Here is a 23,868-nt window from a genome sequence, read left to right on the forward strand (position 1 = left end):
AGGAAAAAATGCACACAGAAACAAGTCAGGGGGAAGACTTTTGTACATTTTATCCATAAACGGTAAAAGTCCTGTTAATTGAAATACTATTGTGGAAAACTTCATTAGTATAGTACTTGTGAGAAATGGAACATGTTTTATTTCATACAAAAAATCCAGGTGAATAATGTAAATAAAAATCTTAAATGAATGCCAATGATAGCATAACCAGACATAAACTGTGCTTATAAACAATTGATATGTAACAGGAGAGGAAAAAATGCCGGAACTAGACCACGATTTGAACGGGGCCCACTGAAAATCCAGTCATGTGCATTAATGACTGAGCTACATGTATTTGTCCACCAGCGATCAAACCCGGCTGACTGCCACATTTCTCCCTCCTTAAAGGTCTTTAGTCTCCCAAACACCCCAACCCAGGCTCAACTCTGGCAGGCCTCTCAATTGTCAGTTTCATGGCATGGCACAGGACAAAGTGAAACGAGAGAGCAGAAAAATGCAGCAGCCCAGACCAGGATTTGAACCCGACCCTGGTCCTCTGAATCTCCAATTAGGTGCTCTACTGACTGAACTATCTGGCCACCTGAATGAACCTGGCTGACCACCACACATGAAATGAAATATGGAATTGCTGATAAACTGTACAAATTTAGATTTTCTTTGAAATATTTTTTCAAATAAATCTTATGCAGCACTTTTCCAATTTCCTCATGAGTATTTAAAAACGTGATTTTTCAGTATGCTATTCATTCCAGAGTCTGACATCATTTTCATAGTTATTATGTCATAGAAACAAGAAAGTGACATAAAAATAAGGGCAAATTCTCCAGCTTTTTAGCTCACCTGAGCCGAAGGCTCAAGTGAACTTTTCTGATCACATTTTGTCTGTCATCCATCTGTCTGTCTGTCTGTAAACTTTTCCTATTTTTGACTTCTTCTCAAGAACCACTGGGCCAATTTTAACCAAACTTTGTACAAAGCATCCTTGGGTGAAGGGAAATTGTTAAAATGAAGGGCCAGGTCCTCTCACAAGGGGAGATAATTACGAAAAGACAAAAATAGGGTGGGGTCATTAAAAAATATTCTCAAGAACCACTGGGCCAGAAAAACTGAAACTTATGTGGAAGCATCCTGGGGTAGTGTAGATTCTAAATTGTACAAATTATGACCCCCGAGGGGTTGGGTTGGGCCACAATTGGGAATCAAAATTTTACATAGAAATATATGGGAAAAATCTTTAAAAATCTTCTTCTCAAGAACCACTTGGCCAGAAAAGCTGAAACTTTTGTGGAAAAATCATGGGTAGTGTAGATTCTAAATTATATAAATCATGACCCCGCAAGTGGCGGGGTCACAATGGGGAATCAAAATTTTACATAGAAATATATAGGAAAATTCTTTAAAAATCTTCTCAAGAACCACTGGGCCAGAAAAACTGAAACTTTTGTGGAAGCATCCTTGGGTAGTGTAGATTTTAAATTGTCCAAATTATTACCTGTGGGGTAAGATGGGGTCACAATAGGTATTAAAGAGGGAAATCTGGCAAAGAATAGCATGGTCAAAGCTTCTCAGGTGAGCGACGTGGCCCATGGACCTCTTGTTAATGGTCAAATTCCTTAACTTCCGTGAAATGTTAACTTTTTATCAAGCTATTCTCAGAACTTTTCTTTGTATATACAATTAAAAACATTTTCTTTCATAATTAAAGCTCATTGCTATCATTGTTCTAAATTTTTTCTCATCCTCAGCAAATTGAAGACCAGATAAAGTTACTGAAATATCAACAGAGATTGGAGGAGGAAATGAACAGACCATTTTTAAATCTATCTCTTCATCAAATGATCTACTGTCTGACCAAGGACAACAACCATAAAGTTGCAGAACAGCTCCGAAAAGAATTCAAAGTTCCAGAGAGAAGGTGAGGAGCAAACTGTATATCATTACCTGGAAGTTGTATTTTTATGGAGTTATAAATTTTGATCACAATGTCTGACTTAGAAGGAAGTCTAGAAAGATTATGACTGTTTCTTGTTGAGGAAATGCATTAATTTTGTACCAACACCTATGAAAATCATTTATATAGATCAGAAATGAATTCAATGATAGAAAGGAAAATCCCAGACCTAGAAAAAAAGCATTGCCCGATGGGTGGGACAACCATTTTTGGTTGGTGGGCAAGTAATTAGATAACAGGTGCCTGCTTGTGGACAAGTGCTTTTCCAATTAACAAAAAAAATCATGTATGGTACTTAAATATAATTTGTGTTATCGCTTTTAAAGTACAGGTGACTCTCGATCTCTCAAAGTTCAAGGGACCGTAAGAAAAGTTCGAGAGATCGAGGGGTTCTAGAGATAGAAAGTAAATAAAATCCAGAATATTCAGTTCTGATCATCCATGTTCTACTATAATAGATATCGGAAGTACATGTATATGTAAATAAAGTTATTGCACGTTTTTAATCGTATTTTACAGGTAATATACTTGATATCAACAACAACGATTGTATTTCGAATAAATAAATAAGAATTCCTGAAGTTTCAATATTAATTTGTTCTTATTTCATGATAACATGAAATCCAAAAGCAATTGAAGGTTTGGCTATTCCGCTGCTTGATCAGGCCATTCACCAGTGTTCACCAGATTTTTCTTAATTGGTATTCAGTCCTTGAGAAAGGAATTTCTTGTGCAATATTTGCCATACTGGGATTATGCAGACTTTAATAAAAGTTCAGAACATTATTTTGAACATCTTTTGTTCAATGTTACTTATCAAAATATTTCCCACTTTTGATATAAAAAGTGTTAGCATTCTGAGATTTAGCATTCTGACCCCTTGTGGCACCTAATTATATAACATATGACATAAAAATCATATTATATAGTTGTAGATTATTAAGATAAACATTTTTGCTTCAGTAATGTATAACAAAATATTGACTGCTGAAAAGTTATCGATTGAAGACTTGGCCCCTCCTGGCCCCTAATTTGAGTCCCCAGCCCCCTTTTCTGGATGTTACAATGTACCATAAAGCTCTCAATATTTTGAACACTTTTTTGTTCAACAACTATTGAGAGATTCTTTTACGTTTTCGAGTTATTTGCAAAAGAAATATTTAGGGACCAACCCTTCCACTCCTTAATGGGGACCTTTATTGAAAAATGAAAGGTTGAATATTGTTCAGAACATTATTTTGAACATCTTTTGTTCAATATTACTTAATATCAAAATATTTCACACTTTTGATATATAAAACGTCAAAGATTTGGCATTCTGGCCCCTTGTGACCCCTAATTATGTATCATACGACATTGGAATCATGATATACTGTAAAACGAGAATATTTGGTGCACTACTAATTTTGGCTCAAGAGTCCCTAAACACTATTATTTATTGTGCGCTTACTATAGAGGAGGAGGCTTTGTTTCCCGTTTTCTAAAGATTCTTACGCAGATACAACGTATCAGAACAGATAAACCCCTAAAATTGCAGGGATTATTCCGTGACATGAACGTATCAAGAAAATAAACAGGTATTTTAATGAGTACAGCATTTGAATAAAGTTTTTTTAAAAATGTTGTTAAAACTTCTTTGAATTGTGTTACTACTTATTTTTCTCCAACTTTCCTGTTCAATGCCTCTGTAGTTTCACATTGTTGTTAAATCAGAGGCATAAATAACACGTAAATATGTTATTATTTTACAGCTATAATTCGGGAAAAACCCAAGACCAAAGAATAGTAATTCCGATTTCAGAACAACTTTGACACATTCCTAATAAATTTTATTTAGACATTATTTACCAGTGGACGACAATTACTTCGATGTCTGCCATTTTTATTTTTCTTCTCCAGGGATTTGCTAAAACATGCAAATGACCATTGAATGTATAAATCAAGCAACAGTAAAGAATTGAAATCATATTAAAACTTTATAAGTTTAATTTATAAATTTAATTGAGAGTACATTCCCAATTTGACTGTCAACATGAATTTCACGGCTTTGTTTGTTCAATGATGTGCAACATTAATACCCTTTAACGGCACTTTGGTTTGTTAATCATGCCCCGCAGGCATTTAAACCAACACAGGTGTAAATCCCTTTATCTGTCAGACAATTAAAATTCTGTTAGAAGCCAATCTTTGTATACTGTGTAAAAACACTACTTGTGATCGGGAAAATTTTCCGTGTTTTAAATTTTGATACGGTTGCGGTTTTACTTTTAGTATATGATTGCAACTTCCTAACTTCACAAGATGGATACCGCATGATGTTAATGGATAATACGTTGAGGAATTATTTAATAGATGAAACAATGTTGTTTTCCTTTGTCATCAACGGATAATTAATGGAATTCATTTTGTAAGAAAGCTATAGAATGAATATTTTATTGTTTACCGGGGCATTAATTTTTTTGCAAAAAATAAATTAAAAAGTTACGAAAGTGGCACAAATTTGCTTTGAAATTGACGTAAATTTTACTGATTTGGGGGCATTTTTCGTAAACTTGAGCCTTAAATAGGTCGAATTCTGAATATTGGGCGACCCCAGCGGTTCTGAGAAAAAAGTATCGACCTATATTCCATAAATTACGGTATATATTTTAATGACAAGTGCAAGTGCTAAAATTTATTTGCGCCAATGCATTCCCACTTGCATTTCCGCACCAAATTTTCTCATTTTACAGTATAGTTGTAGATTGTTGAGATAAACATTTTTGCTTCAGTAATGTATAACAAAATATTGACTGCTAAAGAGTAATCGATTGAAGACTTTTGGCCCCTCTCAGCCCCTAATGTGATGAGTCAGCACTTTTTTCTTGCTTTCATATTAAAGATCTTGTCATTTTGCACATATGTTGTTCAGTATGTTTTAACAAAATAATTATATTTTTAGAGATATGATGCAAAATGTCTCTAAAAATCACTCATGATTCATATCCTAAATTTTGACCCCTATTGAGCTTCCATACTAGGCACTTCCAGAAAATACCATGACCCAGGTGCAACATAGCAACATGTCCTCTATCATCACTGAAAATTTAGGCGCTCTAGCTTAAACCGTTTTTGAGTAACATGACAGACACGATTGTCCTCTAAATTTCGATCAAAAGGTGATAATTTTTGACTGAAAGGAAATTTCCTTAAAAGGACTTGCCGGAATTAACTTCAGATGTCAATGCATCAACGATGAAAAGGATCACTTCATTATAAATAGGGATCTGACCTATAGGACCGGGCTTGGTTTTATTCTCTACAAAAAGCTTGTCGATTTCCGTTCTGATTAATGACATTAGGCTGAATACATATAACAATTTGTTTTTCCTAAATCTTTATTTCAGTGAGTAGAGATAGGAGGAACCCTTTTTATTGATTTCCTGATTTGTTATCTCCAAATGTAATAATTGATATTTGTCTATACTTCTCATTGTGCATAAAGGTAATGTCTACTGTCTCTGAAATTCTATTCTTTATGTCTTGGCTATTTAACCGTGGATAACCGTGGATTAATGTGTGCAAATTATAAAGGCCTAAATGAAATCCAAGGGAGTGCATTTACTGACATATGTAGCAAAAATCAATGTGATTAAATTCTAAGGAATATATACAATTGAAATTCATCGCAGCTCAATGCTGCCAAGAATACCCATATTGAGTAACACACAGTGAGTTATTCTTGTCCTCGGAGAAAGTGTGCTTATACAGAGGTTCGTTCCACCTGACTGACAACTGTACATTGGATTGTTACGATTTGATATCTCTTTAATGTTTCTTATATCAAGAATGGGCATGCATAAGGGATAGAAAATTGAAGGAAAAATACACAAGTCTATAAAAAAAAAATTAAATTGTCTTTGAAAAGGCGAAATTAAAAACTTTATAAGTGTTGTACCAGGTGGATTCGAACCCCGACTTAAAAAAGAGAGTATCCAAGTAATAAAAGTCAGCTGATATATCAACTGAGCTAGTCTGACTATAAGAATGTGTGGCATAAATTTAAAGCAAATTATGAAAATCTGGTTTCCTTATTTTTTGTAGGTTTTTTGTGAATTTCGACTTCAGGGCAGGGGTGCCCCTAAAAAAATCTTATCTTAAATTATTCCTTACATCCTAACCTATCAAAATATCACAATTTTATTTAGGGGCAGGCCTGCCCTGATGGACTTCAAGGCCAAAATTCATGCAAAAATCAACGCTTTAACTAACAAAATGGTGTTTCGATCAATTTTGGAGGTTTATTGTAAAGTTGTAAATAATAAATTTTAGGTATAAAATACAAATTTAAAAAATTTAGACATATATACGGTAGAAAACAACAAATAAAGATTGATTTTTAAATGTCACTTTTTGGAAATTGTTCTCTCCTATAGGTCAATTCTTTTGTTAAAGCGAATACATCCTTTGGATAAAATCGAATGAGCCATGTCCAAGAAATCCTCTGCACAAATTTTGTAAGAAGAAAAAAGAATAAAAACTAGATACAATCTCATTGCGAGCAACGAGTGGGTCTTCAGTCCGATTCTTGATGAGATGAGAAGATTTTAACTGAGATTTTCATTCAAAAATAATGATAAAGATTGTGAAGAAAAAACGATTTGCCTCCATAATCTGTAAAAAAAACATTGAATATTAAAGACTTTAAAATCGATTTTTGGCCCCTCATGGCCCCTAATATTAGGGGATCAGCCCTTTTTTCTCATATCATCTTAAAGCTCAAAGAATTTGGAACATTTTTGTTCAACAACTATTCAAAGATTCCTTTTCGTTTCCAAGATATTTGCAAAAGGAATTTTTATGGGCTGACCCTTCAACTCCTTAATGGGTATGTTTAGAGAAAAATTAAAGGTTGCATTTTGTTTAGAACATTATCTTCAACATCTTTTGCTCAGTATTACTTATCAAAATATTTCCCACTTTTGAGATATAAAGCGTCAAAGATGTAGCATTTTGGCCCCTAATGGCCCCTAATTATGTACCATTTGACATGAAAATCATAATACATACTTGTAGATTGTTGAGATAAACATTTTTGCTTCTGTAATGTATAACAAAATATTGACTGCTAAAGAGTTATCGTTTGAAGTCATTTGGCCCCTCTCGGCCCCCAATTTGAGTGCCCAGCCCCTTTTTGTGGATTTTACCTTAAAGATCTTAGGATTTTGAACACTTTTTGTCCAACAACTATTGAGAGATTCTTTTTCGTTTTCGAGTTATTTTCAAAAGAAATATTTAGGGGCCAACCCATCAACTCCTTAATGGGGACATTAAGCAAAAAATGAAAGGTTTTATGGCATTTTATTTATTTGTAATTTAATTTTTCTTAAAATCATTTAAATTTTTATGGATGTACAGCACCTTTGATTGCATTTTACTTGTAAAATTGTGCGCTTTAAAAATGTTAATAATAATAAATAAATAAAGGTTGCATATTGTTCAGAACATTATTTTGAACTTTTTTTGTGCAATATTACTTATCAAAATATTCTCACTTTCAAGATATAAAGCATCAAAGATTTGGCATTTTGGCCCCTTGTGGCCCCTAATTATGTACCATATGATATAAAATCATAATATATAGTTTTAGATTGTTGAGATAAACATCTTTGCTTCAGTAATGTATAACAAAATTTTGACTGATAAAGTTATCGATTGAAGACATTTGGCCCCTTTCAGCCCCTAATTTGAGTGCCCAGCCCCTTTTTCTGGATATTACCTTCAAGCTCTCTGGATTTTGAACACTTTGTTTAACAACTATTCAGAGATTTTTTTCATTTTCGAGCTATTTGTGAAAGAAATATTTAAGGGCCAACCTTCAACTTCTTAATGGGGACGTTAGCAAAAATGAAAGGTTGCATATTGTTTAGAACATTAATTTGAACATCTTTTGTTCAATATTACCTATCAAAATATTGCCCACTTGCGAGATATAAAGCATCAAAGATTGAGCATTCTGGCCCCATGTGGTCCCTTATGGTCCCTTATTATGTACCATGCGACATTCAAATTATAATACATACAGTGGTTCCATTTAAACGGATAGTCAACTTGTCAGGCTAGCACTATACGATTAGCTGAATATTCGAATAGCCGATTGCTCCATTTCGAGTCCAAACAAAGATTTATAGAGCTACATGACAATACATCGTAGTAAATTTCAAACTTGCACTTTCGTTTCGTTTGATTACTTTACCTGGCGATTCTCCTAAAATTAAATGTTTAACTTACTTATTAATTAAATGTGATAACATTTTTCTAATAAAATGACTTATAAAAATTGTTTTTTAATAGTTATTGCCATCTGTAATAAGCACGTTTACTTTCCTTCTTCGATGGCCGCCATTTTGGAAATGGAAGTAGACTAAATGCCTGAGTTTGATCCGTAATTTATTTTTCCCGGATAAATGGTCCAGTAATATTAAATAAAAATATTAAATTGTTTTGTTTTATTTGTTTCTTTAATATGGTTAGGTATTTCATACTGTTTGTGACAATTCTAAAGTCAATAGTCCTGTAACTATGATGCATTTCAATGACCCAGCAAATTGTCATACACAAGCTTATACGTTCAATAATTAAAATCTAACTTTGGAAAAAATTGCAAACAATTATCATAATTATCGAGTACATCTCTGAAAAGTAATTTAAACCCAAGCTGATCATTATAACTGTATCAAAACATATCAATCTAGTGTGCCAATTATTAACACAGGTAAGGTGACTGTGTGCGTTCAGCTGTAACTAATCCCCTCATTATCGTACTCAAGGTGTCAGACAGTGTAAACAAAGGCTTCACTAGGGAAGTTAGAGGTGTGAACAAGGTCATAATTATCCAAAAATACTACGATGGAGCAAATTTTTGTATCAGATAAAACGAAATTCTAATATTTTCTTATCAGAATATCAGGTGACATTATTAATAAATATATAAGAAATGGTTTTGTGCTGATATTATATTGGAATAGCCAAAATATTCGTTTAACCACTATCCGATTAAGTGGAAGCCACTGTAGTTGTAGATTGTTAAGATAAACATTTTTGCTTCAGTAATGCATAACAAAATATTGACTGTTAAAGAGTTATTTATTATTAGCTCTTCTGAGCAAAAGGCTCAAAGAGCTAATGCTATGGCCATTTGTGCGGTGTGCGGTGTGCGTTAACTTTTTAGAATATGGGCCATAACTCAAGAACCCTTTGGCCAATCAGTACCAAATTTGTCACAGGGTATCCTTGGCCCAAGGGCTACCATTTATACTAAAATAAAGGGTTGGGACCCTAAAACAAGGGGAGATAATCAGGAAAACAAAACCAAAAGTACTAGTTGCTAAAAAATCAGAACCACCAGGAAAACAAAACCAAAAGTAGGATATGTTGCTGAAGATTAAAAATTGTTCAAGGCATTCTTTAAGGTCACTTTAAAGTTGACCTAAATTTACCACCAGGACTAGGATCATCAAATTTGAATGCATCTTAGGACTTCACATCATGTTAACTCAAAAGTAGGTCATACTTTTTTAATTTTGCAGGTATTTGTTTTCAAATTGATTTGGATATGTTGAAGGCCTATGATCACCAAAAGTCAATTGTTCAAGGTAGGTCACCGTGACCCCTTTATGACTTATCCTTTTTAAAACATTTAAGGGCTGAAAGGGTTAGAATCATCAAAATCTTTGGAAGTTGCTGCATCTTGGAATGTTAAAACCTTAAAACATAGGATTTTGCAGGCATATGTTTTCAAAGTTGCATAATTTGATCACCTTGACCTATCATCAAACTTGGTCAGGATTTAGGCATCAATGTTTTCAAATAAAAATGTTTTACCTAAAATCATCAAATATTTGCTTACTATAAGGACTAGGATCATCAAATCTTGTAAGTTGATGACATTTTATGGCTATATTTAAGTAGGACTTCACATCAAACTTTGTGTTAACTCAAAAGTAGGTCACGGTGACCTACTTTTTACATTTTATGGCATATTTTATGTAATTTGAATCATCAAACAGGCATTTGTTTTCAAATATGATTTGAAGGCATACTTTTCAGTTGATGCACTTTAAGGCAAAAAGTAGGTCATATGATCACCAGGTATTTATTGGCTTAGAATTATCAAACTTTCAGCAGATGCATGGACTCTGAAAAATGTTGACTAAAATGTAGGTCACGGTGAACGTTTTTTAATTTTGCAGGCATTTGTTTTCAACATATTTTAAAAGGCCTATGATCACCTGTGACCTACTTGACCTTTGAACTTTATGACTTATCCTTTTTAAAACATTTAATCCCATTATTTCAGGCACTGAAAGGGTTAGAATCATCAAATCTTGTAAGTTGCTGCATCTTGGAACCTTAAAACATAATCTTGAAAAAGTTGGTCACTGTGACCTACTTTTAGGATTTTGCAGGCATATGTTTTCAAATTGTTTAAAAGGCATAATTTGATTACCTTCAGACCTAAAATCATCAAACTTGGTCAGGAGATGCATCTTGGGACTCTGAAAAATGTCGAACAAAATGTAGGTCAAGGTGACCTACTTTCGACATTTTATGGCTATATTTATGTATCTTAGGTATTTATTGGCTTAGAATCATCAAACTTTGTGAGTTGATGCATCTTGGGTTTTCAGAGAGTGACGACCAAAAATTAGGTCACGGTGACCTACTTTCGACATTTTATGGCTATATTTAAGTATCTCCGGTACTTATTGGCTTAGAATCATCAAACTTTGTCCGTTGATGCATCTTGGGTTTTCGGAGAATGTCGACCAAAATGTAGGTCACGGTGACCTACTTTTTACATTTTATGGCTATATTTATGTATCTTAGGTATTTATTGGCTTTGAATCATCAAACTTTGTGAGTTGATGCATCTTGGGTTTTGGAGAGTGACGACCAAAAATTAGGTCACTGTGACCTACTTTCGATATTTTATGGCTATATTTAAGTATCTCCAGTACTTATCGGTTTTGAATCATCATACTTTGTCAGTTGATGCATCTTGGGTTTTCAGAGAATGTCAACCAAAAAGTAGGTCATGATGACCTACTTTTGAATATCTCAGGTATTTATTGGCTTAGAATTATCAAACTTAGTCAGCAGATGCATCTTTGGACTCTGAAAAATGTTGACTAAAATGTAGGTCACGGTGACCTACTTTTGACATTCCGGTACTTATTGGCTTAGAATCATCAAACTTTGTCAGTTGATGCATCTTGGGTTTTGGGAGAATGTAGACCAAAAAGTAGGTCACAGCGACCTACTTTCGACATATTATGGCTATATTTAAGTATCTTAGGTATTTATTGGCTTAGAATAATTAACTTTGTCAGTTGATGCATTTTGGGTTTTCCAAGAATGTAGACCAAGACGTAGTCCTAATTGGCTAAGAATCTTCAAACTTTGTCAGGTGATGCAACTTTGGTCTTAGGATACTTAGGGTTAGAGGCTTCAAATACAAGTGATAGGATGTACAATTTATCAGAAGAGCGATTCAAGGCCCTTGGGCCTCTTGTAGATTTTTGGCCCCTCTCTGTCCCTTATGTGATAAGTCAGCACTTTTTTGCTGGTATCATATTCAAGATCTATTTGTTCTGCACAAATGTTGTTCAGTATGTTTTAACAAAATAATTATATTTTAAAAGTTATGATGCAAAATGTGTCTATAAATCACTCTTGATTCGTGTCCTAAATTTCGAGCCCTACCTAGCTTCCATACTAGGCATTTCCAGAAGATTTGAAAATATAGGTGCACAACTACAACATGTTGTCTATATCGCTGAAAATTACAACACTCTATCTTTTGTCGTTTTTGAGTTTTCATGTCGACAATATGGTCACAAAAAATTCAATTAAAGGGTGATAACTTCCGACTGGAAGTGATTTTTTCAAAAATTAAAAAAAAACTTATCAAGTTCAGATCATGATATGTCATCCTTGAAAATTTCATAGAAATCCGTCCATGCATCTCTAGAAATCGTCTGCACAAAATTTGGACAGAAAAAAATAATAACTAGGAGACTTAATGTTCACAGAACAATAAGAGGTCTTTCCACCTTTTTAAATTTCTTACAGTTTTATATTTTACTCTCTAAATTTAATTTTAAGGGAAAATGGCTTGAAAGATAGTGAAAATTTAAAAAAAAAAAAATTTTAATTTTTGAAATGACCTTGACCTTTGACCTTGCTCAGAACTTCAAGGTCAAAGGTCAAGGGTCACATTGCAATTGATCCCATGTCTCTACAACTTATACTTTTAAAGTTATAAGGTTTGATATTAAGCGCTTTTGCGTTAAAGGGCAATAACTCATAGAGAGGGGTCATCAGATCCTTTACGCAGATATAATGAAGTGAAGTTAGACCATTAAGACATTAGTGAAGGTTTGGTGTATCTAAGTTTTTTGGAGGAGTAGAGATAACAAGGTTTTTTGCAAGAGGGGCAATAACTTTTACAGGGTAATCTTAGGGGACAAGAATGAAATATTTGAAATAGTTTTAAGAGTACATATTAATGATGCAAAGACATAAAGTATATGTTTAAAGACAAAGAGAAGTTATAAAAAGAGCTTAATTTCTCATTTTTGGAATGACCTTGACCTTTGACCTTTACATAAATTTCAAGATTTAAGGTCACTGAATCTTATGCAGTTGGTCCCATGTCTCTACAACTTCTTATTTTGAAAATTTTGAATTATTTCTAAAATTCAAAAAGTTTCAGGGGAAATTACTCATTAAAGGTGTCAAAGAATACTTTCGCAATGAATCATTGGAGTGTCTACTAAATTAGTCAAAAACAATGGTGAAGGTTTCATTTCTCTACGGCTTATCGTTTTGGAGGAGTAGCGATAACAAGCATTTCTTGTGAAAGGGGTAATAACTCTGAAAGGGATTAAGGTTCATTTACGCAGGGTCAACTGCAATAATCTTTTACAAAGTACATTCTTATGGACTATAAATCTTTTCGATATATCTTGAAACTCAAAATCACACGGCGGAAAAATAAGAAGAACTAGTAAACTAATTGTTCAGAGAACAATGAGACGTCTTCCCACCTTTTTAAGTGTTTCAATATCATTTGGGCTGAAAAAAGTAGAAAAAAAAGCAAGAAAATAAATAAAACAGCAAAATTCTCATTTCTCTACTAGGATTTTAGATCGGGCTCACAGTTGGTATAAATATACCCTAGACAGACTTCCTGGATTATACGAGTCGACTCGGGGATAACCACGATTTCATTGATCACGCAAAGAGAGCACATAAAAAACATTGTAACACGCTCCTATGTGTATATATGAGCTTGAATGAGATTGTTTTCAAGTTAAGATGTAAGGGGTAGGGTCTGATTAAAATTATGATATACCTATTAATATGAATAACATGCATTTGATCTGCGCATCAAGACGGAAGCGTAAGTGAAAACGTTGTGAAATGTCCCATGTGTACCTGCATCATATGTGCATTATACATGTATTAAAGAGATGTTTGAAAATATCCGATTTGAGTTGTTTTATGTTTGAAATGGATGGCGATAAATTATTCAAAAGCATGTGAGAAACAAAGCGAGAGATGCAAGGCAGTTTGTAATTATGGAAAAGGAAAACAGAGAATCGGGTTCGGGTTTAACATTCCTGACCGAAATAGGCATGAAATTCAATGTAAGTAGCATAAATAAAATTCCTAACATGTAATTCTAGATGGGAAACACAGGGAAGAAACGTGTATTTCTTTTTACTATGCTGAAAGTCGCTATTTCTTGGGATTGTGTTATTCTAGGAAAAAAAAAATCAAATTTCAGATGAAATCAAGATTAATTCCATTTATATTAAATCCACATAAAATTGAAATAAATTCCATACACTGAAGAAAGCAAGAGTACTTGGTATTAAAATGTCGTAATAGAGCAGGAGAATCGAATGATCTTAACAAAAATTGCAGAAATAGCCAATACGGGCGTTTTTTAAATTTATGCTCAGAAATAACTAAATTTCAGACAGAAAAAAAATGCAGATTTTGCCGATTATCACCAGAATTTCATTATATTTTAGATTCTCACCTTAAAACTCTCAGGACACTTTCTTTAAGGTATCTTCTTGCTTTTACTCCGAATCTTATGTCGATATATCGTGTCTTTTGACTTAAAGACATTTTCTCTATGCTGCTGTTGATTTTTCTTTTTTTTATGAAAAGGGGGGGGGGGGGGGGGGGGGTATAAGCATTTGTTAAAGTAAGAGTTGAAAATACCTCGACGACCTTAAGCTTTGTTGTGACCTTTGGGCCAATTGGGGGTCAAAGGTCAAGGTCATTTATCAAGGTCAAAGGTCAAGGTCATCAAAAAAAAAAAGTAAAGAGCGAGATAAACTTGAGATTAACACTTGAAGCTGAATCTAGATAAAGGTAATGAATATTTCTTTATAACTTTTTGAGTAAGGGGTCAAGGTCAAATATCAAGGTCAAAGGTCAAGGTCATTTGGATTTTAAGCTTAAATCTACATTTTCTCTAGTTTTTCAATGACCTTGAACTTTGACCTTGACCTATTCTTCAAGGTCAAAGGTCAAAAGATCTCATGCAGTTGGGCCCATGTCTTTACGACTTGTTGTTAAGAAGTTTTTAGTTCTTCGTAAACATCATAAAATGGCAGGGGCAATAAGTACTGGAAAAGGTTTACGAATTCTTTCGCACTAATAGAATGAGAAGTGTACTAAATTAGTCGCAGACATTGTTGAAGGTTTTGTACCTCTACGGTTTACGGTTTCGGAGGAGTAGCGATAACAAGGGCTTACACTGAAAGGGGCACTAACTTTCAGAGGGTTCAATTTTAGGGGACAAGCATGGAATCTGTGAAATGGTTTTAAGAATACATACTAAAGATGCATAGATGTTTAGAATTTGGTTAAGAACAAAAGAGCTATAAAAAATGCTTAATTTTACATATTTTGAATGACCTTGACCTTTGACCTTGACCTAGATTTTTAAGGTCAAAAGTCAAGGAATCTTTTGCAGTTGGTCCCATGTCTCTACGCCTTGTCATTTTAGAAAAGTTCTTGATATTCGTAAACATTGCAAACATTCAAGGGCAATAATTCATTATAGGAGTTTACGAATCCTTTCGCAATGTTTGATTGGAGAGTCTACTAAATCAGTCGTAAACTTTAACAAAGGTTTGGAATCTCTGCGGTTTACAGTTTCGGAGAAGAAGCGATAACAAACATTTCTTGCGAAAGGGGCAATAACTTCAAAAGGGGTCAAGGTTCATTTAGGCAGGGTGAACTGCAATAATCTTTTACGGAGTACATTTTTATGGACTATAAATCTTTTCGATAAATCTTCAAACAAAAAAACATGCGGCGGAAAAATAATAAAAAAAAGAATGATAAACAGAACAATTTCAATAGGTCTTTCCACAGAAAGGTGGAAAGACCTAAAAACATAAGCATTTCAATAGGTCTTTCCACAGAAAGGTGGAAAGACCTAATAAACATAAGCATTTCAAGAGGTCTTTCCACAGAAAGGTGGAAAGACCTAATAATAATAAAAAGAAACAATACAAACACTATAAGTCTTCCATTGTGAACGGAAGACTTAACTAGATACAAAACTTGTTGCGAGCAACGAGAGGTCTTCCGTCAGATTCCGGAGAGAAAGCGTAAAATTGAGCCGAAAAGTAAAAATGATTTGCACATGGAGGAGATTGAACACTAGTCGCCAGCATGAAATTCCAACATACTAAAAAATAGTACACTATTGGGACCTCTGCTCCAAATCTACTTCTATATATATATTTCCGAAAAAGTGCTTCTGACTTAGAATTATGAAAGATGGCTAGTAACCAGGCAAGAGATTTTGAGATTTAACGTTTGTGACGTTAGAATAAAACTTAATCTTGAACCTTTTGACCCTGTGTCCATGTTGTGGTGTTTTGAATGCCATAAATTTCCACACACTTTATATGCAAAATACATGTGTAATGTAAATATCACAGAATTTCAGTCTGAATTTGGACAGAATATTGCATTTGCTACCAAAATAATGTGAAAAAAAATACTAGGAACTTAAAAGTGAACTGTCTTATGTGTGAGTATATCTATGGTGCTCAAGATCATCAATATTTTTTTTTTTATTTATAAATATAGCTCTAAATATTTGTTAGGAAATTAACAATGAAGTGATTTCCTTTTCAGGTTTTGGTGGCTGAAAATTAATGCCCTGGGAGAAAGTGGGGATTGGATTGAACTTGAGAAATTTTCTAGAAGCAAGAAAGCACCTGTGGGCATGGAGGTATATATGTGTAATGTTTTCAGCAGTGGGGAGTACTGTAAATCACTTTTTATTCGCGAGAACTTTATTTTCGCGTAATTACGCGAGACAGTGTGCTCGCGAAAATTTAATTCTCGCGTATAATAGTATTCCTTAAGATTATATAGAGCAATAACCACAATTCGCGAAAATTTTTCTCGCTAATCAGGAGTCAATGACTATCTCGCAAAAATAAGGTGTCGCGAAAATTAAGTGATCTACAGTATATACCCTTACAGAAATTTCTGATAAGCAACTTTTAAGTGATTTTAATATTCTTTTTACTTATAAGTTGTTTTTTCTGGACTTACACTTCACTGATACATTTAACTTATAAGTGAATAATAAGTTATTCATAAGATTTTATATGCAAATGAGGTGCTTGCTCTATGCCTGACTTATAAGCCAGTGTAAGCAAATGCGGGACATGGTGTAATTGGGGAGGGGAACAGATTAAAAACTAGCATAAACATACAGGAGGGGCAGAAATGGGGAATTTGGGATATGAGGGAGCAGTGTTAGTAGTGTCCTTTGTGCGTACTGAATTGTCTTGGACCAAGAAATTGAAGTGATCCCCCCTTTGGAGTAAAATTGGACATTAGATCGGGCTATGTGTTTGGCTGGGTCAAACGCTTTCCAAGATGGGTCAAGAGATTGGACTTGCGGAAAAAGGAGAAAATGGCCACCAGGCAGGCAGTCCAAAATACTAGATCTAAGGGCTTTTGGAAGTTCAGTTTTTGGAAAATCAATGCTAGAATTTGTGGTGTAATGGGGAGTTAAGGGGAAGTTTTAACTCCCAAGACCTGTTCTGTGCCTTTAAGGGTGTTTACGAGGAAGTGAGACTCTAATGGCTTTAGGATATCCGGCCTCGAGGTGAAGTAAGTGTACTATGGAGAGGTAGTTTCAGATCGACTTGAAAGACAAACGAAAGGATAGGGATGCTACAAATCTGGCCAAATTTAGGGGAGATATGGGAACTAAGGGAATGTTTAGTGAATTGCAAAATTACATATAGGCCTGCAGGTATGAACAATAAGTTTTCTTGGTGGAGGCTGCTAGTATGTTACTTCGAAACAAATGGATTCTGGCATCTAGTGAGGCTGGACTGGTTAGAGGTGTGTCTGCGAGAGAAAATGGAATGTGTGGTGAAATATATGCGATACCCAACCATGCGAGTGGACGGTACAAGAATGTAATTACAGCAATTTCGTTAAGAATTTGTTCTGTATCTTTATCAAAAAGGTCCAAATTAAGAGAGGAAGGGTGATTTTCCATTTCAGCTGGTATTGGGGATATGGTTGTGTCGATTATGTCCAAACTATTTTTAATTCTTTCAATAATAAAATTTTTATTGGGGTCTTGGGAAAGTTCTTCCCAGGCAGAGAGGATCAGACCCGAGGGTTTGCTTACACTTTTTAGCTGTACTGGTCAGAGACCAGAAGAGCTTATGTGATAGTAATGGGTCCGTCATCCCTTTGTCTGTCTGTAAACAATTTTTCAAAATGCTACTCCTGCTACGGTTTTGGTCTGATTTCAATATAACTTGACACACAAATAGACTATTTTAAGATACATAATAATTCTGTGCATCGGTTTTAAATTTCAATGAACCGTGTTGTTGGGTTACTAAAAATAGAAATTTTTGTGAAATGCTTTCAAAATGCTACTCCTCCTACAGTTTTGGTCTTATTTCAATATATCTTGACACACAAGTAGACTATACTAAGCAGGTAATACTGCAGGTCTGCTCATTATCTGAAGAGTCTGCTTAATGCTTACATTTAGTGTCCAGTAGTGGCAGACAAAAAGTTGCAGAAAAAAGAAACATACAATAGCATTTTCATTTTTGGGAGTTGAACTATCTTCAATCTCCCTTGGTCATCACGCATATAACATGCGCAGTAATTTATGTTGATTATATAGAGCCAAAAGTGAGGCTACTGTGTCGACCAATTTACTCCGATTATATTCAACAGAAAACATGCATAAGCATCTGCCAAAAATAGTTCATGTCATTTTCTCCTGAATTGATCTAATTTTTATAATTTGAAATGTAAGTAAATGTAATGATAAAGTAGTCTTATTTTGAATATTAGATTTCGTTCAAAGTAAAACTAAATTATAAAGAACCTCAAAAGTTTTTCGTAATGGAACTCATTTTTAGTGTAGCGTCATCTATAAACACTGAAAGAGATACGAACGACAACTCTACATACTGACAGCTAGTGGTAAATCTAGTCTTCCCTACGGTCGCGGATTTTGGATTTTTAGCAATTTCTTTTTTACTGGTGCACAGAATTTATTCAAACTTTTCATGAACATTTTCTTGGTTTAAAAGTTCTGACGTACTCCATGTACAATGTTGACTTCGTGTAATGGAAATACATTTATATTCAAAGAGAAGTTTTATATAACAAACCTGTTAGCTCTTAAAAGGATGCTGTGTGAAAATCCACATTTTTATCAACATTGATATTATTCCTGTGAAACTGAAATTTTCATAACACATGGGTAAAGGTGCCAAGGAAAAATATTACATATTTGAAGAAGAACTAGAGGTACAGCAGTGAATTATATAAATGATCAACTGTCTCAAATATGAATATAATGGCAGTGTCCATGTTTTGCAATGGGAAACCCAAAATATGTGTAGGATGAAAAAGTAATAGAAGTTGCACAACGGCAATATGTAATAAAGATTCTATGAAAATTGTAAGAGGAGTTGCGGATAAGAGATGGGTATACCTAAAGCGTAACAAACAGATGGACGGACATCCCGATTAATAAATACCCTCCCGCTTTTCAAGCAGGGGGTATAAAAAGAAAAAGGACTAATGTAGGCAGGCAAGCATTATGGCCCATGCGTTTTTTTGCTATTCAATGTCTCTGAATGTCTTTCTCAAGATTGTTGTAACACGTACAAAAAAATCTGAAATTGTTGTCTGTATAAGTATACAGTCTTGATAAGAGAAGTTCTTTTTTGACAAGAAACTTTGTAAGTTCTGTGCCGAAACAGCGGGAAATTGTTGTTACAATCTGGTTCACGTTGCGTAACACTATGCTCCTTTGGTGGGGTGTTTCTTTCGTTCGCATGATTTTCCATTGGCGATTCGTAGTCTCTTCTTGTGTATGAACTATGTAATTTTGGCACGATTGATGATTCATAATCTTGTGTATGTCTGTCAGTATTGCATTTTTCATAGTGTTCATTAATTTGAGGGTTTGTAGTTTCCCCTAATCACAGGATCTTGTTCTTGAACACACAAGTCTCTATATGAAGGTTGCCTGTATTTGTCTGACATGAATGTAAAGGTTTCATGTTTGTATTTATCAAAGGGATTTGGGGGTCTTTCACTTGTAGCTCGTTCATGGTTGGATAATTCAGATCGCATACTGCTTTGCTCCACCACGTAGTCTTTGGTTCTCTTGCGCTTTTCACTTGTCAATGTACGTACACTATGCTCGGAATGATTTGACTTGATGCTCATTTCCTCCATGAGAGTGTCCAACTCTGCTTCTGCCTCTTCAGCCTCTTGTTGTATTTTAATAAGATTTAAACTAGTTTCCAAATCTTTCTTTTTTCTTGCTGATCTTGAAGCTGCGATTGCCTCGTCTTCTTCTATTTGTGTCTTTTCTTTAATTAATTTTGCTGTAAGTTCTGCATACTTAGCCTTTGTTTTTGTTGCTTCGTATCTAGCCTTGACTTTGCTGAGATGTGAAGAGCTTGCCGACTCTTCTGTAACACTTGCGGGTTCTTGTTTGACTGAAAAATGATCTGTCTCTTTATCTGACTGTGTAGAATCTGCACTAGATAGTCCTTGTCCGTTTTTCTCTTTAACGTCACTTTGATCGAAATGTTCAAGTTCCTTTATGAACAGTTCTGCCTTGCTCATGACTGATCTGTTAACCATAGCATGCGCTAAAAGCTCGTACTCACTCTCTATCGTCCTTGTTTCTTGTAAGTAGGCCACAAACTTTTCAGACAAGTCCCCATATTTTCCAAGTGTTTGGGTCACCCTACATTTCACAAACTCTGCATTCTCTTTTTGGGGAAATTCACTAAATGCCAGAATTTGTTCATCTACACTTTTCCTGAGAACACGTAATTGTTCTGTATATTCACTCACTTTCTTTTCGTACTGTTCTTTTGCTTGCTCGGTGAGGGTCCGTGCAGATCTCAGGTCCATGATTCGATAAATGTGATGATTACAGATTTTTTACTATAATGTTTGCTTGCTTTTTATTATAAACTCTCGGAAAAGGTAAAAAACTACAATAAACAAAACAAAAACAAAACATTACTATGAGATACAAACACATATTCTACAGAAGTTGCTTTAAAGACAATGGACAATAATGGCGGGAAAATATTGTAGCTGTAGATTGTTTACATTACATGCCGATCATAAGAAATAGCCTAATATGTGAAATTTCTTACTTAACAGTTTAAAATAAGTAAATAAACATGTATCTTTATCATTATAATACATATGAAACTTACTCTGTAGTGGATCAAGCTTAACTATACGAAAAAATGCTTGCAGTGTGCTGCACTTGCAGCCATGTGTGTTTACATACTTTCAAATTAACTCATACATAAAATCATAGACGGCAATAGACAGTTCGTACATAAAATGGTTCCACTACAATATCCATTTTAGATTTCAATGAACAAAGTTGCTGTGGTTACTAAAAATAGAAATTTCTGTGAAATACTTTCAATATGCTGCTCCTCCTACAGGTTTGGTCTGATTTCATTATAACTTGGCACACAAGTAGACTACACTAAGATACACAATTCTGTGTATCGATTTTTGATTTCGATGAACGGTGTTGCCTTTTTTCTAAAGAAAGAAATTTCTCTGAAATGCTTTCAAAATGCTACACCTCTTACAGTTTTGGTATGATTTCAATATAACTTGGCACACAAGTAGACTACACTAAGATACACAATTCTGTGTATCAATTTTTGATTTCGAGGAATGATGTTGCCATGGTTACTGAAATTGAAAATACTCTAAAAGTTTATTTATAGCTACTCATACAGCTGTAGTCTTATTGCAATATCTTGCCACAAAAAGAGCTCAATCAAGCAACATTATTCTATTTATTACTGTTGTAAAGTTTTAAGTCCCAACTGCTACTTTTGTCTTCATTTGTTATAAGTACAAACCAGTAGAGCTTCAGTCTCGACAGAGACTTCTGGTTTACTTATATGTCCTTATAAATTCTACAATGATTGATCTTGCATTGAATTCAATATCACATTTGCCCCCAGGCAACAGACGTTTCCTTCCATCGCGAAAGAGTTCCGCTAAATTAAGTAATCGCAATATCAGTTAAGTATTGCTTGGAGTTTTTCAGGATTTGCTGTGATTTTATTATTTGAAAACCATTTAAAAAATTACTTTAATATTTTTTTTTTCTTTTAGGCTTTTGTAGATGTTTGTTCAAAGTATGGAAATGTGAAGGAAGCTCTAAAGTATTTGGTGAAAGTATCTCCAGAACAGAAAGTTAAATGCTTAGTAAAAGTGAGGTAAGTTAAAAGTTACTAAGTATACACAAATGTGTACTGGACAATTTTTACCAAACTCTACGCAGAGTATCCTTGAGTAAAAGGAATTCAACTATAAAGAGACCTTTCCAAATATACTATGAATTTTTACCCTTTGGCCTTGACCTTGACCTTTGATATACTTTTTAGATCACCTAAGCTGAAAGCTTAAGTGAGCTTTTCTGATGACCTTTTGTCCATTTGTCTGTCCATCCCTCCGTCTGTAAACTTTTCACATTTTCAACTTCTTCTCAAGAACCACTGAACCAATTTTGACCAAACTTGATACAAAGCATCATTTGGTAAATGGGGAATTATAAATTATGAAAATGAATGGCCTAGACCCCTTCCAAGGGGAGATAATCAAGAAAAGATAAAAATTGGGGAATCATAAAAAATCTTCTCAAGAACCACTTGGCCAGAAAAGCTGAAACATGTGGAAGCATCCTGGGGTAGTGTAGATTCTTAGTTGTAAAAAGCATGACCCCTGGGGGTAGGGCGGGACCACACTAGGAAATCCAAGTTTTGCATTAAAATATTTAGGAAAAAATTTTTTAAAATTTTCTTCTCAAGAACCACTGAGACAGAAAAGCTTAAACTTATGTGGAAGCATCATGAGGTTGTGTAGATTTTAAATTTTAAAAATCATGACCCCCGGGGTAGGGCCATGATAGGGAATCCATGTTTTACATTGAAATATATAGGAAAAATCTTTAAAAATCTTCTTCTCAAGAACCACTGGGCCAGAAAAGCTGAAACTCATGTGGAAGCATCCTGGGATAGTGTAGATTCTAAATTCTTGAAATCATGACCCCTGAGGGTAGGGCGGTGTCACAATAGATATTAAAAGGGAGAAATCTGATAAAGTACAGCATAGCCAAAGTTAATCAGGTGACAGATTTGGCCCATGGGCCTTTTGTTAAAAATTCTAACATTACTTTAAATTGGTCACAATATTTGAAAAAAAAACTAGGGCTTTCATATTACATATGTAAACTACTTGTGGCAAGACCTTTCTTAATATGCCATGCTAATAAAACGAGAAAAAAACATTTACACAGAAAAATGACATTTATTGAACAAGGTCAGGAAAGTGTTGTCTCCTCTAATGTCTGTATGAACACTGTCCGAACAAAATGTTATCATTTTCGTCAACTATGACTATATTGATACCTCGCTGTTACTTTTTCCCTTCAAAACATTTCTGAAACGCTTATATTTGGACTTCCTAGTAAATTTCACGGACTTCGTTCTGTGCACATGGTACATGTTTACAATAACTACGATTTCCGGTTTTATAAAATTAGAACCAAACACTGCAAATTCTGTATAAAATGTAATACAACTCTCTTATGCAGAAGATAAGAATATTTGTTTGTGGTATGTATCCTTAAATGTCAAAAATATGTTGTATATTGGTACTTCTAACTTTTTATTTACTGCTATTTATTTTTGTCGGTCGTCGGTCATAAACTTTTGAACATTTCTAGCTTCTTCTGTGGAACCACTGAACCAATTTCAACCAAATTTGCTATACAGTATACAGGTGACTCTCGATGGCTCAAACTCTGATCTCACGAAGTGAACCTCTGGTCCCTTTTTTTCCTCTATATAACCAAGCAAATTTACTCCTGATCTCTCGAACTTCTATCTGAAGTTCTCCTTCTCTGCATGGAACCAAAACCTGGGTCCCGTTACACATATTTCATTGAATTTTACTCTCTATCTTTCAAGTTTTGATTGCGCGTGTATACACACTGATCAAGTGTAAAATTGAGCCTGGCCTTACCTGGAAAAACAGTGAATGCCTGGGGCTGGCATGCAGGTGTTAAATTGGTGTTTACATCGATGACACTACACCTGTGGGTCGCCCGGTTCTACCTATTCCCACTTTTTGAAATCAGGTAGAAAAAGGTAAGATTTTATGTGGGAATAGGTGGAATATTTGTGTACACAAATATAATTAACTATGAAAACATATTATAATTGTACAATTAAACAATGATTAATGAACACATATTGGAATAG

The 23,868-nt window shown here is 34.3% G+C and overlaps 1 protein-coding gene across 1 annotated transcript; it reads left to right on the forward strand.

Moving 5' to 3' along the window:
• Window positions 1-1,554: 1,554 nt before the first annotated feature.
• Window positions 1,555-22,012, forward strand: LOC134235505 (vacuolar protein sorting-associated protein 16 homolog). The gene is made up of 5 exons (XM_062717637.1): window positions 1,555-1,572; window positions 1,749-1,918; window positions 16,172-16,268; window positions 21,719-21,822; window positions 21,991-22,012. Exons 1-5 carry the CDS (start codon window positions 1,555-1,557, stop codon window positions 22,010-22,012), a joined length of 411 nt encoding a protein of 136 aa, XP_062573621.1.
• The last annotated feature ends 1,856 nt before the right edge of the window (window positions 22,013-23,868 follow it).

Source organism: Saccostrea cucullata, unplaced genomic scaffold (genome assembly GCF_032062105.1).
Source record: "Saccostrea cucullata isolate Sc308-1 unplaced genomic scaffold, CSIRO_AGI_Scuc_v1 ctg3438, whole genome shotgun sequence".
NCBI lineage: Eukaryota > Metazoa > Mollusca > Bivalvia > Ostreida > Ostreidae > Saccostrea > Saccostrea cuccullata.